General features: G+C 39.0%; 1 protein-coding gene across 1 annotated transcript in view; it reads left to right on the plus strand.

Annotated features, from left to right (window-relative positions):
- Positions 1-18,417, plus strand: part of MALRD1 (MAM and LDL receptor class A domain containing 1) — a 465,892-nt gene that overhangs the window by 246,307 nt on the left and 201,168 nt on the right. The window contains exons 27-28 of the mRNA XM_078851340.1: positions 12,329-12,574; positions 15,271-15,428. Of these exons, the coding sequence (XP_078707466.1) occupies positions 12,329-12,574; positions 15,271-15,428 (404 nt within the window). The remainder of the gene's footprint in view (positions 1-12,328; positions 12,575-15,270; positions 15,429-18,417) is intronic.

Consider the following 18,417-nt stretch of genomic DNA (forward strand, 5'->3'; position numbering starts at 1 on the left):
AAAATACCTAAATAAATAAAACTATCAACGTATAAATAGATGCTCCATGCCCCTCAGAGCCCAGCTCTGTGAAGGATCTCTGCATGGTTCCATGCAGTGACCATTTGGAGACATGTGGATTCACCAGTACTCAGATCTCCTGGACAGAGATACCTATGTAGGTGCAACACCAGGGCTACAAAGCTAATCCATGAGGCTGAAGTAGCAGCCACATAGTAGCTCTTCCACAACACCACAGCCCAGGGGAAGAGAATTCCTTCCACTCTAACCCCCTGAAGAATTACTCCTCACCCAGCCCAGTTATTCAGGGTGAGTTCTGGAAACAGGAGCTTGCCTCTTAATGCACAAACAAAGTTTTAAGGGGTGAAATTGGCAGTTGGAGAGAGATTTATTTAGCTGGGCTGCAATGCAGTATTCCAGTTTATTCTCATGTATACAATACATGATCTATTGCTATGTAAACCTTGAAAGATTTGGAGAATCATTTTGGATAAGCACCCAAAATGTGGATGTCTACTTGGATCTTCTCCAAACCAATGAGACCTATTTGGTCAGCAAAAGGGTAGCAAAAATACTGTGGGATTTGGGCACCTTTGTTTCTGGTCCTAGCCAAAACATATGAAATGCAGAGGAACTTTTAAAAATATTTTTTTAAGTTAACCAGCTCACATACAGCAATGTATGATTGGCTTCAAAAAGGGTTTTGTATGAAAAACATCAGGAAAGGTTTTGTTTGACTTTTAAATGAGGGTTTGAGTCAGCTGAGTATGAGTTTTGTGGGGAGCTTTGAGTTGGTTTTCATTTTATCCAGGATCAGTTCATACTTTCCTGTTCAGTTCCCTTTTCATTCTTTCTCAGAGAAAGGTAGCTACTGAGGGTTACAAATAATCCACTTTTTCTTATTTTGAATCACTGGAGAATCACATTTAAGGCAAGTAAATGTAATCGTTGAACCTATTTCCAAAGGCATGCCAGACTTTTGAATGAAATCCTAGTTCCATTAAAGGAAATGGGTCAGGATTTTCATCCTTTATGTTCCTTGTATTCTTTTGGCTGCTGATGGGAGTGGCCTTCTGAAATCCTGTCCAGGTTTTGACTAGTACTAAATGTTCCAGGAACAACCCTTTCTTGAAGATGCATCTTGGGAATAGGAAAGTTGTTGAAAGTAACTGGTCTTCATTTTTAAGCAAATATTCTTCTATGTATTTAGGGACAGATCTAAATTATCGCTCATTATGTCAATGGGAGTCTTGTAATCCCCTGTGTGTCCTGTTCATTGTAATGGGCTGAGGTAGGACAGGGTATCTTCCAAAGTTTGTCAAATAATGTTTTGTTTCTTACAATAGTTGATGGACTTATCTGGCTTTGCTAAACATGTTTTTAATGTGAACAGATTGTGGGATAGTGTTTAGAAAAGGAATTGGGAGAAAGGACTCTTAGCTATGAAGTTAACTCACTGTGTAACCTGGGCATTTATTGCTCTGTTCCACAATTTTGTCATTTGTAAAATGGATGTACTAATACCTACCTACCTCAGAAGGTATTGTGAGAAATTATGATTATTTATAAAGTACTTTGAGAACCTTAGATTATATGCTCTGTTAATAATAGTAATTAATAACTATCACATACTGCAATATGGAAATTCTACTGAATTGGACTGATATTAAATGGGGATAACTGTTACATTATTTTTGTCTAAACAGTTTTATCTAGTGATAAAGCTTCTGCTGTTTGTGAGATGGCAGAATCTCAAAAACTACTTAATCAGGTTAGAAAATATAAGTAATTATGAATAAGGAAACTCCTGATGCTTTAACATATGGTTCCAAATGCAATTTACTTTGCTTTGCAAAAGTCTTGAACCACACCACTCATGTTAAATTTTTAGGTGTACTGTTCATCACCTCTCACTGTATAAGAACAAACAATAATGCAGTAGAACTCAAATAAGGGAGAAAGCTAAAGTACTAAAAGCTACATGTTGCTTTGAGATGTCTAGCAATTAAAAGGTTGCTGATGTCCGTACCTTCCGCCAGGAGTCAGATATTTTATATTTACCTATTGTCCTTTCCATTGAGGGATCAAAGGTGAGTGGAAGGCTGCTCAGGGCATCAGTTGCATCTTTTAATCATTATGTTCCTTTCAAGTCAATATGGCATTATGTCCAGGATGAATAGAGAGATTTGTAATTTCACACTGTGGAATGAGGTAATCCTGAGTCTTATTCCTTTTGAGCACTGAGAGATGAAAAGTTGTTAGGGGTCAAGAGATTTACTTTAATCAGCTTTGGCCTTCTTTTTTAGATTCTCCTCCACCCAACTTCAGATAAGTATTGCTAAAGCGTTTAAATACACTGATACCTAACCATTTATAGCAGCACCTTCACAATTTCAAGCTGCCTCATCTAGACAATATTATCCACACTCCAGATAAGTTTGGAGTGCAGACAATAATATAATCAACATACTTGTTTTGTTGAAACCTAAATTCTACATTGTATTTCACTGGTAAGGTTGATTAAAACTGAATAAAGATTGAGAATCAGTGTCAACCTCTGATTTATGATTCGTGAACATTATTTGTTACCTTTTGAAGTTTGGACAAATGTCTAGGTTTCTGGTTCGGCTTGTCTAGCCCACACTGGCAAGGCTTCACTTGTCCAGTACCCAAGCTAACTAGACTATAGCTAGCTTGGGTATGTTTACATGCAATCACACCCCATGACTCCAGAAGCCGGAGAGTCCCAGTCATAACTTAGCTTCCTTGTACTACCCTAAAGAAACCAGCATTACCTACAGAAATTGTGCTCCCTTCCCCCACCCGCCGTCCCCAATACAGCTCTCCATTTGGGGCTTGGGAGGGAGATCCTCAAGAGGCAACTTTTCAGCTGTCTTCTACAGTTCCTATACCAGGGAAATCTTCTCCTGGCCAGATACAGAGCTTTTTAGGGTGCTTTTATGCTGCTCTGGCTCTTTTATGTGGTGTATAGTGGCTGGAGTTGGGGGTTAAATGTCTCATATTTCAAAATACATGTGACTATGCAGGTGTGAAATACTCAAACAGTTACAAGCATTTCTCATAGAAACCACAAATGAAAACTGTTTGTTGTACATAGTTTGGAAGAGTGTGAATTTCATACTTTGATAATGATTTTTCTCCCATTGCCATCCTTGCTATACAGTCATGGTAGAGACTACTTTGATTTACTTCATGAAACAGTTTGAGAAAGTCAGACCAAAAAAGATCCTTCTTTTAAACAGTGAATACCAAGAGATAAATTAGAAATTATCATGGTTGCCTTGTGTAATGAAAACCTAATTATGATTCCTTTTTTTTTATCTTTGGGGTATTTTGTTGTCAAACAAATCTTGTTCCATATTTCCACAGCTTTTGAAAACCTCTACATTAATTTAGGTTTCAGAGTAACAGCCGTGTTAGTCTGTATTCGCAAAAAGAAAAGGAGTACTTGTGGCACCTTAGAGACTAACCAATTTATTTGAGCGTAAGCTTTCATGAGCTACAGCTTCATCGGATGCAGTGAGCTGTAGCTCACGAAAGCTTATGCTCAAATAAATTGGTTAGTCTCTAAGTTGCCACAAGTACTCCTTTTCTTTTTACATTAATTTAGTTACTGTCTTACATGAAGAGAAAACTCAAATAAGTTCTTTAAGCTTTTTCTAGTTTAGTCAGGGTATATTTATCATCTATGTCTACACTCTAGGATACTGCAGTTTCTTCGAGTTGTGAATTTCACAGGCCCACTACAAACTATATTGCCTTCCCATTACTACCCTCCTGGTCCTCCAGGTAAGGAGAAGAAAATGGCAGCATGGACTCTGGGGAGGTTAGTGGGCAAAGTTGAAAGGGAATATGGGAGGAAACTGTACTCAACTTACAAGTTTTGTAGTTTTTGGCAAATTGACTTTGTTGTTGCTTATCTACACCTATCTGTCCATCTTGTCTTTTAGATTACATCTTGTGCAGGGCCCAGCACAATGGTGACTCAACCTTGGTTGAGCCTTTAGGCACTTCTGGAATGCAACTGATAACAGTAAAAGAGGGACTTGTGAACAGTGGCTACAGTCTAGGAATATGTGCCTAAGCCCCACCCAGGTTCAGGAAAAGCCTTGTCCAGGACAAAGGGAAGACATGGATTTCCCTTTGACCGTGGGTGTCTGTCTTTGGAATTGTTTCCCTGACCTCACTGCTGTCAGATGGGAGAGTGGGAGTGGGCAGGCTGCACCGTCTTGGTAGATGATAGAAGGGAGATAAGTAGACTATTGGTCCTCTGTAAGAACACATAAAAGAATAAGAGGAGAGATGAAGATCTTTGGGTTGGGTTCCAGTCCATGAGACTATGGAAGGGTGTGTCAGGGATCCTTACCTTCCTTCTCACAAGCATCATGGGGAAGAGAAGCAGCAGCTTTTGCAAGTGGCCTCCACTGTTTTTATAAAAGCTCTGGGTTACCCAGAACTGAAATAAACTTAGCAAAACGCAGAAACATTTGAGAAATTAGAAAAACCTTAAAGTCAACAGCTTGAGCCCAGCCCGAGAGCAAACTGACTCTTTGCAGAGAGCTGGTACTGTATATAGATTTTTTTAAACAGTATTCCTTTTTATTTCAAGCACTCTAACTTTTGAAACTGCTTAAGAGTCATTGCAATTTTTTAAGCATTGCTTTCAAAACGAGGTGCATTTTTCACATTCTCTCTGCTGACATATCATTACCTTTATGCATCACAAATCGTGATGAAAGCCCTTCACTAGATGCTGCGTCCTTGGGACATATCAGTGAGGGATTTGAGGAAAAATGCTCTTTTTAACTAATGGTGTTTTAAAAAACACACATACACAATTGAACCCTACAGTAATGTTGCCTCACAGCAAAAGTGATAATGGAGGAAGTGTCACAGAGGGGAAAAAATACAGAGATCTGAATTATCCAGAGTGTCCCTATCCTATTGGTGTCAAACTCTCTGCCTATTGATTAATTATTCTGGCCTCTGTGATAGATTAAGGTTCTGCAGAACTCAAGCTTTCATTTTAAGAAAAAATATATTTCTAGTCATATGGTTTCAAAGAAAACCTTTTGAAAGTGACTTGAAGTTCTGTCTTTCTAATTCTAGAGATGCCTATAGATTTACCCAATAATTCTGAGGTGTGAATTACCCCCCATTCACTTTAATTAGCTTTTAACTTTGAAAAATAACTATGTTTAATCATATCAAAATTAATAAATAGTACAAGATTACTACAAATACATTTTTGGAGCTTTTAGGAAGAAGGCTTGGAATACTTTAGTTCCTATGGTCTTGGAATTCAGGTGATGAGATTGAAACTATGACAAAGTACAATTAAGAATGGAAAACAAGAGACAAACAGATGTGCTTGTTAAGGAGCTAAGTATTAAATATTTTATGATGGAGCCATAATTAGTATAATGCTATGTCAAATACCACTTCTCGCTTGCAATTTCGTCAGGATTCTGGATCATATCATTGCTTATTTTCATGATTATATTTATTAATTGATTTTTCACTAAATTGAAGGTGGTGCTTGAAGATACCCATTTGAAAGGAGAAAACACAAGAAGAAACATACAATTTTACCTACAATTTTAGAAAATGAATAGATTTTTTGAGAACTTATCAGTCCAAATTCTTTGATGCCATCTCTCCATTGACTGCACTTGACCTGCTCCTGGAGGGAGAAGAGGGTTAATGGTTGTACATCATTTGCTTGCTTATCTGTACTCCCAAAACAAAGCTCTAGCTAGACTGTGCCAGGGACATAGGGGAGGTTCAGACTCCACCTTACTCTCTTGCATAGGCATCTAGCCCTTATGTGTGGAACCTTTGCCCAACCCTGGAAATGGTCCCAACCCAAACTATTTATAGGGTTCTAAAAAATTTTGGATAATGTTTTAAAAAGAAATATTTTAACATGTTTCTGAACTTACTTTTTGATTCCATCTAAACAATTCCGGTACAGATTTTTCATGACTATGTCAAGCAGATATGACTCAATACATTTTCACATATACTGGGTAAAATTGAAACTAGTATATTAAGAACGCTTTTAAAAAATTAGGTGTCTCATCATGCAAACCCTTTGTGATAGTTTTGGATGGATTTAAAGAATAAATAAAGAAATGACATTGTTTAAAAACATTTAAGGAGAGTAAAACTACCAAGGGGTGAAATAAATTGCAGCAACAGAGCCTAATGGAGAGAGCCTAACTACTGGCAAAGGAATTTGATTGGCTGAGAGAAATAGTCGCTGAGCCTATTTAAGAAAAAAATATGTCAAAAAAGGACCTAGGATGTGGATTTAACGTTTCTATAACCTTTTAAGTGCTAATGGAACACAAATGTACTTTCCATGCAATTGCCCCATTAGAGAACATGGGAATTAATCAGAATATTAATCACTGGCTACCAATGCAAATGATAATTAAACTCAGTGGTATATGAGTATTGATATTTCAGTTTATAATTTAGTAGTTTTGGGTCTCTTTGCAAGTATCTTCATTTCCTTTTAACCTTTATTGGTACAATACATGACCACTCTAATTCACTAGTATTTATATTTTCATGCTTTCTAGGTGCAGCTGGCTTAACACCATTGCCAAAAGACAAGCTCCTTTTATAAGGAGCATTTAACAAAAGGACACTTTTCCTTTTCATATATATTTTATTGAAAAAAAAACATTAAAGATAATTTTTAATTCAGTCAGGGCTACATCCAATGAAGTGCAAATACAATGAAAACAAGTATTCCATGTCCTGCTACGGATGGTAGTTTGTTTAATGTGGGTTTCTTTAATCAGTGTAAATACTTGTGAGCTCTGATCATGCTTGCCATTAAATGGTTGTCACTGGTTGCTTCTTCCGCCTTTCCTCCCCTCCCCTTCGCCCCTCCCGTTCATACCACAATAGCTGTTAGGGAGCTGTAAAATATTTTCTAAAACCAAAATTCTGGATGTTTTTGTAAAACATAATAAATCCGGGTGCACAGTGACTGACCAGGCTGTGCTTAGCAACCTGTGTTTATCGTTTGATTCCTTCCTTTTGTCCAATGTACCTTTACAGTTGCAGCGAACTATGGATGAACAGTTATTAGTTGTTACTAATAGCAAGTTTCACAGAGATAGCGTCACAGAGATGGTGGCAATTGTTAGTACTGCAGAAGCGATTACCTTTGCCATGGACAACTTATTATCTGTCAGATATCTACGGACGGGAAGTAAAGTACAGGGTTGGAAATTATTAAAGTGAAAACAGAGAGCATAGAAAAACACTGAAGTTAGATCACTGATATCTAGGAAGATTCTTTGTTTAGTGCTTTGCTCCCTCTTCTGTCTCAGTCTATTTTATGAGTAGCTGCTTTAATACGTATGTGTATACAAGACAGATCTATTCAACCATGTCAGCCTTTATTATTTGTATTTATTTATTTGATAGTGCTTCCAATGTGTGAGGTGCTTTCTAGACATGAAAGAAGGCATAGTCCCTGCCCTGAAGAGCTTACAGTCTAAAAAGACAAACAAGCAGACAGCATTTGGAGTAATAATAACATATAATTAAAGTGGTCAATGCAGGAGTTGGTCATGTCAGGAAACACAGAGCCAGATTCCCTGGTGCAGCACAGTCTCATTGCACAGCAGCTCTGATGGAATCTAGCCTTAAAGCAGCTGGGGGGGGGGGCAGAAATCACCCCAAATTAAGAATTCTTATATCACTTGCTCTGTCTGTTGCCAGTGTAGCAGAGACAAAGATCCAGGGCCAATCCTGAACTGTGGTTTTTGCCTCCCAATTGCTCTAATTTGGCACAGGAAGACTGCCCGTTCACAGAGCAGCCACAGGGATCAGGGGAGTGCAGAGATGTCTTGGTGAGTTACTTAGATTATTTCCAAGAACGCACAGTCTACCCATTATTAGCCAGTTAGCTCCTTATAGTAATCCTGGATCTGTAGGAGGGATTTGTATGCAGTGAAGGTATGGACCAGCTCAGAAAGCGTGTTTTATACACAGGCGGACAGTACAGAAAACAACATAAAACTGCTTGTCAGAGAAGCAAATAAACAGGGAACATGGCTAGCACTGTGGCATAACAGATAAAGCGTGGCATTCACTCACTCCAGTAGTCTCTGCATTAGATGTAGCTTTGCATTTGGGGGATTAGCAAAAAAGAGCACATAAATATAGATTCCCCTAATCATTACTCATGGGAGTACTTATTTAAACATGTAAATACTCCCACTGAAGTTAAGGAGCCTACGTGAATAAGAGTGCAAGATCAAGTCTTTATTGTAGGCATTCCACCTGTAACACATCCTGCTTTGCCTCAATACTGCAGCCCATAAACCATGGTGTATTGTTCTGTCACTGATGAAAATCCTTTCAATTGCTTTGGGATAGTAGGGTAAAACTAGGCTTTGACTTTCCTTGGTATTTGTCTATAATTAAATGCAGTGGTGTTTGCACCGTTAGTCCTCTTAGCTTTTTAATGATGGGTTGTTGGTGCCTGTTTTTTTCTATATACGTTTGTATGAGACTTTTTCCAAGTCCCAAATACATATTTAAAAATGTAATCCCTCCCTGCTTTCAAGATTTATTCATAGCCTTTTAAAAATAGTGATTATTGCCTAGACTGATTCTAGTAGCTTTTGTGCAGCCGTTATCCTCTAGTGTGTAAATCCTCCTCAGTTCAAAGTTTATTGATCTGAACAACACTAAACAGTGCCTCTGGGTCCATTATAGTCTAGTGTGTTGATGCAGCTGCCACAGAGGGGCATGAAGTCCACCTGCTAACAATCTTTACAGAGCATTGCTGCAGGAAAACAGTTCCTCAGCCTCACAGAGAAGATGCTTCTCTCAATTAAATAACTAGGCCTTTCTTATTACTTCCCCCCTGGCACACCCAAAAGGCTTTGGCTTATGTTATAGACTGATGTCATGAAGCATACAGTGTGGGGTTTTGGAAGTTAGAATTTAATAATACATTTCAATGGACTTATTTCTCCCTTGAAACTTTTACAGGTGCTTGAAAAAAAAAATCTTCCCAGGATTCAGCATTCCAAGTTAATTTTTCTATGCAAATGACAACCAGTTCCACATTTCAGCTCCCAAGTTTTTCAATCTCAAATTGGACACACTAATATAGAGCAGTGGTTCTCAACCAGGGGTCCAGGGTCCCCTGAGGGGCCGCAAGAAGGTTTCAGGGGTCCTCCAAACATGGCTAGTGTTAGACTAGCTGGGGCCCACCGCAGAAAGCTGAAACCCCACCACATGGGGCTGAAGTCCGGGGCCCTGAGCCATGCCACCCAGGGCTGAAGCCGAAGCCTGACCAATGTAGCTTTGTGGTGGTCCCTGTGGCATGGGACCCCAGACAATTGCCCTGCCCTAATGCCAGCCCATGTTGGAGTGAGGGGGCTCACAAAGAAAAAGGTTGAGAACCCCTGATACAGAGGAACACCAAATGCTATAGAGATGTAATCATAATTGTTAAGCATTTGGTGGGCAGAATGGAAAGCATGGAGAGGAGCAGACACTATCCTTTAGTATGCTTTTGAATTCTGAGTTTGTTAGGAAAGTTGAATTTATGCCTAAATTCTTAGGGCAAGCACCTAAACAGGGATAGCAGGATTACATCTTAAAAACATCCACCTGCTATATTATGTAAAATCTTTAAAATAAATAGCTTAATTTAGGTACCAAGTTAAGCAGCCACCACCTTCATTATACCTAACAAAATCCTAGATTTATAAATGCTAATAAATATCCAGAACAGCAGCAAAAAGGTTTGTCTGTCTTCTGTTGGGGAAGTAGGGAGCATGGCAATTGTGATTCTGAGAGAGAATGTGTCATTTTGAAATTATCGTGATGCACAGCACTCCTGCTTGCCGTGGAGAAGAGCAGTTACAGAGGCCTTGCCAGATGTGACTAGAGTGCTCAACACCTTACAGGATCCACCTGTAGGGGTTGGGAATTAGAAAAAACAGTATGATCAATGGCAACATTACCCCTGCAGTGATGCATGCCCCAAACTAATACCCTACTTAGCTACCGACCCTTAGGACAAACCAGACCACATAAGCCTTCCATTCCCCCAGTTTGGCTCCCTGCTTCTTAGCTCTCCTGTGTCCCTGGAAAGCCCCTGCTCCTCCCCATAGAGTAAACCTTGATTTGGAGGGCTGGATAGGACTCTTCTTTTGGAATCTATCAACATTGCTATACAAGCCATAGGAATAAGGCCAAGTGGGTGACAAGTTAAACTAAGTTGCTGCAGTTCTACTCTTCTGCCACACTGGCTAAAATCCCGGAGGATATTCTACCAGTTTTGGAAAAGACTGCCATGATTTTGGTAACATTCCTGCAGATTTCCAGGTCCACATTGTATTTCCTCCAGTGTATACTACAGGGTTTGTTGCTGTGGATGTGGCATTTGACAGTTCTTTTTATGATATGGTTGGTCCTCTCCTTTTATTCCCCCTTGGGTCATATAGGAAGCAGGGGCTCTTAAGGAGCTTGCACGGTCTCCTGTTTATTCTGTTATTTAGGGTTGGATCCCTGATTGCAGAGCACCTTGAAAGGACAAGGTGGAGATATGCCCATTTAGTTTTATAGTCAGTCCTGCTTGGAGACCCCTTTTCTGAAGTGAGCCTGGGTACAAAGACATGATATAAGTGGTTTGTGAGTGATATTTAGCTATCTTCTGTCTCTCCCTTTCTTTAAATGACTGCAGGGTTCTGTCTTCCCAATACTTCCACAGAGCAGAGGAGCCTTCCCTTATTTCTTTTCCTAATTTTAGGGACTCACTGGATGCCTGAGGGCTGTAGTGTGTTCAAAATTCAGTTAAATTAGGAAGGGAAAATTAATGGCTGTCAGAGTAAAGGAAAAGATCTCAGACCTGATTTTTCAGAAGTACTGTGTACCTGCAACTCCCACTGAAGATCATGAAAGCTGAAGGTGTTCAGCACATCTGAAAATCATTCTAGTAGTTTGTTTTACACCCACCTTCATTACCAACCCAAGGATGTAAATGCTATCTTACCTGATTAGGAAACAGCAGTGGCTGTGAAGCAATCAACCCCACCCTGGTTAGTAGTTACCATTAGGCATCATCTACTCCAGCTATAACTAATTTGAAGAGTCACAGATGCAGTTATAAGTGTTCATCAAAGACTGAAGAAATGGAAATCATTTTACTCTTTATTTAAAAAATACTACACTGAGCTCTACTTCTTGTAAGAGCTTTGGAGAGATACAACTCTCTGAGAACCAACTTTAGTATAGCCTTGGAATGAAAGTTCTGAATTTTGGTGGTAGTCAGCATTCCACTAAAATGTGTACCCCACCTCTTTAGTTTATTTTTCTTTTGTTAATAAACCATTTGTTCAGTGCTCCCTAGAACTGTCTGACCCTTTCACATCTCTCTCCTGGTAACTTGGCTAGTGATAGTGGAAAACCAAAATGTTTAGCTTTGTTCTTCTTTGCTTTTTCTTAACAATTGGTCCTAATCCTGCCAACAGTTAGGTGAGTAACTCTTTACATACATGTGCACAATCATTTAATTTAGTGAGACGCCTCCATGTGTGTGAAGTGAATACATTTTTGGCAGGATCAGGGTCTTAGTTTGGGAAAACAATGGGGGTTTGTTGGTTTGTTTTCGTTTCATGTCTGTCTCTGTTTCTGGACCAGGAATGTGCTAAAGGGACCATCTTCTAGCCAAAGCATTTCAGGAACTGATCTGAAATGAAAATATGAAGCTTGGAAATGGATCCTGTGAAATGAGTCCTATAATGCTCAGGCTTTACAATAGCAAAGCTATCTTTCGGTTATGCCAGGAAACAAAAAGGACAGTACCACCCCATTGAACTAGCTTGCACAAAGTCCACTAAAAGGGAAAACTGTAAAGTTAAAGGTTTTTTTCTCTCTTTCTTTTTAAATTGGGAATGCTAAACTAAACTCAACTTTGCAGTTAAAATGAAATGGCTTAATCCTACACCACATGAAAGGAAAATGTCAGCAATTAAGTCAGACTAGAAAGCTTTGTTCGTGAAGGAATGCATGGCTGGAACTTGCCCTCAAAGGCTTTACAAGGAAAACAGTCATTTATTTAGGTCATTTCTTCACAAAACACAAAAGAAATAAATTGATAATGGATTGGCACTTCAGGGGGACCAAAGACTTTTTAAAAAAAAAATGCTGTGGTCCACCCTCCTCCTCCTAAATATCAAACTGTCTCAGATGTAATCTTCCAGTAACCTTGCTACACTGTATGATTCACTAGGATACCCCTATTCTTTTCTTTTCTTTTCAGGCTCCTGCTCAGATGGCTATTGGGAATGTCAGAACGGGAAGTGTTACAGACCAGAACAAAGCTGCAATTTTGTAGATGACTGCGGGGATAATACTGATGAGAATGAATGCGGTACTTCCTGCACATTTGAGAAAGGCAGATGTGGCTGGCAAAATTCCCTAGCTGACAACTTTGACTGGGTTCTGGGAGTCGGCTCGCCTCAAAGTCTCAGACCTCCCAGGGACCACACACTTGGAAATGAAATTGGTATGTTAACAATTCACAAACGAGGATATAATCCTATTTGTTAAGCTTCTCATGTGTTCCCCATGAGACAACAGGAGGGTTCTAAATATCTAATTAGGGTGTCATTATTAATAAATGAAACATGTAATTGGTTATCAAAACATAATAGTAATTACTGTTGTACAATGACTGTAGGTCAGAAAACTTTGATTCTCAGTTGCCCTTTTTCTAAATAATACTGCATGTGATGAGCAAGTCATTATTTTACTTGGCAAGAGAGTGACATTTGATCTGGCCACAGATTTTAAGGATGAATTAACTAGGCTCAGAGATTCATTAGGATCCACTCCACCAGAGGCAGATCTCATATCCAGAAAGCTCTTGTTCATGTCAGGCACATAATGCTGGAACATTCAGACCTTTGCTGTAAGCTTTTCATTCTGTACTAACAGTGGTCGCTTGGTACTATTAGAATATACTGTTGAGAAGGGGCGGAATTGTCTAATATATTGAAGAGATTTTAAAAAAGGCATTAGGTTCTCAGCTCTCATAGAAATTTAGTTGGAGCATAGCCCATATATGCCCTCATGCCTTAGAGAAATCTCTCTGTAGGGTGCTAAATCATCTCTAAAGAGTGTGTTTTAAGCAGGGAGGAACAAAGCTGTTGGGGGAAATAAGAACTGCCCCAAAATTCCGCCCTTGACTGTAGCCAGGGTGGCTGCAGCTCTCACCACATCTTCCAGAAAACCTCAGAAAACCATAAGCTCTCGTGTCTCCCTGCTCTTGCTCAAGAGCACCCAATCCCCTATTCTTTCCCAATATCCACTGAACAGGCTTTAGCTGTTCTCACTTCCTGCCTTTGAAGTTGCCATTACAGAGCCACAGAGCTTCCCTGAGGTAAACCTCAAAATGATCCTGAAATTCAAATCTTCCACCTTCTACAGTGCACAGAGGTCATGAGACTTGAACTCAGCAGTTGCCAGAAGGCTGATTATGGCTGGATTATGTGAAGGACTATAGGAGGAATATGGATTGAATACAAGAAGGCCTGAGTTTACCAGATGATTGTAGGTAGAAAAGGAGGTTGGAGCTTGTGGAAGCTTGTATGAATGGTATAGAATAATTACATGAAACTATTGTACACCTAGTGCCAAAATTATACATGATCTAAGCGGCCTACCCTCTACTGATGACACGAGTAGGAAGCAGTGCAGAAGAGGTGGAGTGGGCCAGAGAATTTGTTCTTCTCTTTCTTTTGGCTTTTTAAAAGTCATAAGAACAGCCATACAGGGTCAGACCAAAGGTCCATCTAGCCCAGTATCCTGTCTTCTAACAGTAGCCAATGCCAGGTGCCCCAGAGGGAATGAACAGAACAGGTCATCATCAAGTGATCCATACCCTGTCACTCATTCCCAGCTTCTGGCAAACAAAGGTTAGGGACACCATCCCTGGGAAAATATGTTACTGGTGTTAAATTTTTAACATCTGCCTGATCTCATATAGAAATAAATATTTTTCCCATATTTTTGTTTATGGCAAACATCTATAATGCAAGAAAGCCTGAGAAAAGTTGAAGTCAGTTCTAAATGATGAAACCACCTCACTCAAATGGATTTGTATCCCTAGTTTAAATATAAAATGCAATATTTTATGCAGTTATAAATTGATCAACAATGTACTGTTTATACTATGATTACATTTATTTGAATTCCAACTCTGTTGTTAGCATCATAGCAAAAAAAAAAGATTGAATATGAAACCTTGCTGTGTTTATTATGCTTTGTGATTGAAATATCTATCTGATTGTTTTTCATCATGCGAAAGAAATGCAGAACTGAAATGCCACCGCATCTCCTGAAATGTTATTTAAGTATCAGTATTCATTTGCAATCTTTTGGGGACTTAATCTGAAATGCAGGATAATACTTTTGTACCGAGGAGTACAGATAGTCTGAACTAGTCTGATTCACTATGGACACCTATAGATCCGCACAGATGCAAAGGACTTGAGGGTTGGTTGGTCCCTTTGCCTACCAGAGCTAGCTTTGAGCTGGTGTGACCTGGTGTTTTGGAGACCATTTTTCATAGAAGACTCACCCTCAGATTTATCCATGTTGCATGATGTGACTTGCTTACAGAATTGCCACCTGTTAGAAATGGTTCCTTCAGGAGTTATGACCTTACCAGTAGCAATTCTACTTTAAAATGAAATGATGCAACTATTGGCAGCCCACCGATAAAGCTCAATAAAGACATATGGGGCCAGATTCTCAGCCAGCATGAGAGCTAGCAGAAGGGTTTATGCCTGCTTATTCTGGTAGAAATGAGACGGGAGGGGGTGGGGGGCAAGAGTGCTGCATTGGAAAACATCTGCAATTCTGCTATTTAACATGGCCTGAAAAACATGTAGTGCTCTTGGAAAAGAGGATGTGGCCAGGATGGCTGAAAAATGTGTCAGTTCACCATCTCGCCTTAGAAACTGCTCCCATCAGAATTCCTGTGTATCCCCAGTGAAAAGTTAACTTGTTCCCACTCACTTCCTAGTATAACATGGGCTGTGCTTTTTCCTCTGCCCATCTCCCAGTCTTACTTGCATGCAATGGATTTGGCTGATCCAGGGTGTGCATTAGGGGGTATACTTTACATTCTCTGCATTAGTTCTGCTGAGTTTTTAAAGACTAAAACAGTTCTTCATAACATGTAACTCTTGATTCTAGGAGCATTCCTGTATCTTGAAGCTGCACCAGTAGGCCTAAGAGGTGAAAAAGCCCATGTGAAGAGCTTCAGGTGGAAAGAGTCAGGCACAGCTTGTATGATGAGTTTTTGGTACTACACATCCTCAAAAGCCACAGGGGACATTCAGGTTCTCATTAAGGTAATGGTCAAATCATCTCTTCTATTTGAATGTGCTGATACTTATACTGTCTGTAAGAATGTATGGTTCCAGCTGAGAATGATTCTACACACTTTCCACTGGCCCAGCTGGTGAGAGGCTTCTCTTCAGTTCTGTTGTTTGTGGATCAGTGGGGACTCACTGTTCACGACTCCCAAACCCAGTTTAGCCCAGCATTGTGCCTTTCATACAATACTATACACTGTATGCTAATCTCTTTAACTTGCTTCACAAAACCAGACTTCTGACCCAAAACGTCTCCCCTAAAAAGCCATAGAGAACTGTTAGAAACCCTCTCCCCACTACTATGAAAGCCACATAAATAGAATTTACCTCTTAACCAAAAGGTCTAAATAATTCATTAAACCAGATTTCCCTCTCTTTTACTTTGCCTCTGAGTTCACTGTCCCTAATGCTGCTTTTCTTCTGATATATCAAACCTCTGTCGTCTTTGATACTTTCCATGTCAGAGCAATTTTAACTTTTTATTTGATTCCCTTTCCATTGATAGCCATGTGTAGCCTTGTGGATCTGATGTGTTGACATCCATGAATAGAATGCATTCAGCAGCCAGCACAAAGAAAGAGAAAATGTAAAAAGTATGCCCTGGTTGGCATATTTCTTTCTATTTACACAAATGCAAACGCGCGCGCGCACACACACACACACACACACACACACAAAATATACAATAACTTTAGTTTTAGAAGTGGCATTTATTTTCACAATTTAGGATGATGTCATAACACATAAGTGGTACAACCAAAAGTTTACTGAATAAAAATCATCCAATAACAAATAAAGACGGATGCCCTTCCTCCAGTTTGCTGTTATATTTATTGCTATGGCAGAGATGTATTAAAGTGAAAAAGCAAGTTGACAGTCAAAATGCTGATTATAAACAAAATATAGAAAAATATCTTTGATGCTATATAAACACATATTTCAACTCTTTGTAGATTATAAGCCACTGAAAGTATTTCACTACTATGAATCTATGTAGTTCTACTTATAAGTGCAATGACAAATCATCCCACGTGTGAGTGTGTGCGCACGTACAGTATATTAGTAATAAAAATACAATTTTAAATCAATCGGGCCATATATTTGCCATCTGGCTGTTACGATCTCTCCCTGCAGGAGAGGGAGATTATGCCTAATAAAGATCAGGACAGAATTCATTTTGGGTAACTTCATGACATCTCTGATTTCCAATGAACACGTTATCTTAACTCTTTTTATTTTAAATTACATCCTGCCCTTGAAAATAATCTACAGCAAATTCTTACTCTGATAACCTGTGTATTATACGAATGATTCAAATCCCTGATAGTTAAAACACTTCAGTGGACTCTAACATCTGGACATATGACCCAGAGTAAGTCTGTCTGAACTAAACAAAACAATGGGCCTTTGGCAGTCATTAGCAGATTTTTTTTTTCTTGGATTAGTCCAAACACATACAAGTAAGAGGTGACTGATCTTCAACTAGCTGTTTAGTTTAATGGATCATGAGATAAATTTATACAGCTATTTTCCAGAAGAGATCGAATCCATAAATCAAACAGCAAGGTGAAGACTGGAAATTCCGATTATTGATGTGTTTCTAAACTTACTCTTCAATGGTAATCCAGTCATAGGTAAAGGCAGAAAGATCCTGGTGTTTAGAATGAATGAAGTACAATGGCAAGCACTTATTTCAGTATTTGCTTTGTGTTCTAATCTTTTTAAGTGATTCAAAGATATTATCTGTGACACCTAAATACTATAGTGATTAACAACTTAGAAATGCTTAATAATTAATATTCTTATGTACAAATGACTAACCTCGGTGACAAGTAAGTAAGGAATTGTATTATGTATATACACACTGTGATATCAATGTTGATTGCCAAAGTAACTATAACTACAAATACACTACTGTATGGAGGATTTTGCTAGACGTGCAGATGTCTATTTATTATATGTATATCCCACTTTGATTACATAGAATAAATTCAAGAGGAAAAACAAAAGCAGATTCCTCTACTGATCTTCCAGTGGCCCCAATCTTGCTAAGTGACCTATGCAGGTGGACTCTGCAGGGGGAGAGGGATAGCTCAGTGGTTTGCTAAACCCAGGGTTGTGAGTTGAATCCTTGAGGGGGCCATTTAGGGATCTGGGGCAAAAATTGAGGATTGGTCCTGCTTTGAGCAGGGGGTTGGACTAGATGATCTCCTGAGGTCCCTTCCAACCCTGATATTCTATGATTGGAGCCAAAGAGGTTTTCCTTTTGAAATAACACAATGTTCTGCAATTTTCTCTTTAAATACTGAACACTTGATTTTTGTTCTACCTCTTTTCTTGTGACTGAGCAGCTGGTGCTCGTTAAAGAGATGTAATATATACACATTAAATGACTACTTGAACAGTAGGTGGAAAGAGTTGGTAAATGTTGTGTTCATTGTTTTTAGAGTTTGAAATGCAGTTATTTTACATTTGAGCTCAGAAACCGAAGGAAGGTCAGCCTTACCCACATGAAAGAAACAGCATTTTGTGGGCATTCTTAGATGCTCTTTACCTGAAGTGCTCTACTTATGTTTGGAGCATGCTGTCTTTCTTAAAGGTATTTTTACTATCACTGTTACCTTAAGCCATACACTAGCATAAAATATCTGATTAGATTTAGCCACACAATTGCTTTTGAAACCATCCCAGTACTATTTAAAATGAGTTTGGAGTCCATGAAACCAACCTCGTTTGCTCTAGGTTTTTTTAAAGGAAGTAACCATACACTGGAGAACTAACTAGGAAATTTACCCCTCTTCCAACTGAATAAAGGGCTTGTTAAAGTTCTCTTTAACTTGAACAGATGATCCTTACCAAATAGTTCTTTCTGTCTCACGCTCTCTCTCACACACACACTGATCCATAGTGCTTAAGGAAACACCCTTTCTATAGAGCTTTTTGAATCATTGCATAGAATGTAATA

Source organism: Lepidochelys kempii, chromosome 2 (genome assembly GCF_965140285.1).
Source record: "Lepidochelys kempii isolate rLepKem1 chromosome 2, rLepKem1.hap1, whole genome shotgun sequence".
In the NCBI taxonomy this organism is placed as follows: Eukaryota; Metazoa; Chordata; order Testudines; family Cheloniidae; genus Lepidochelys; species Lepidochelys kempii.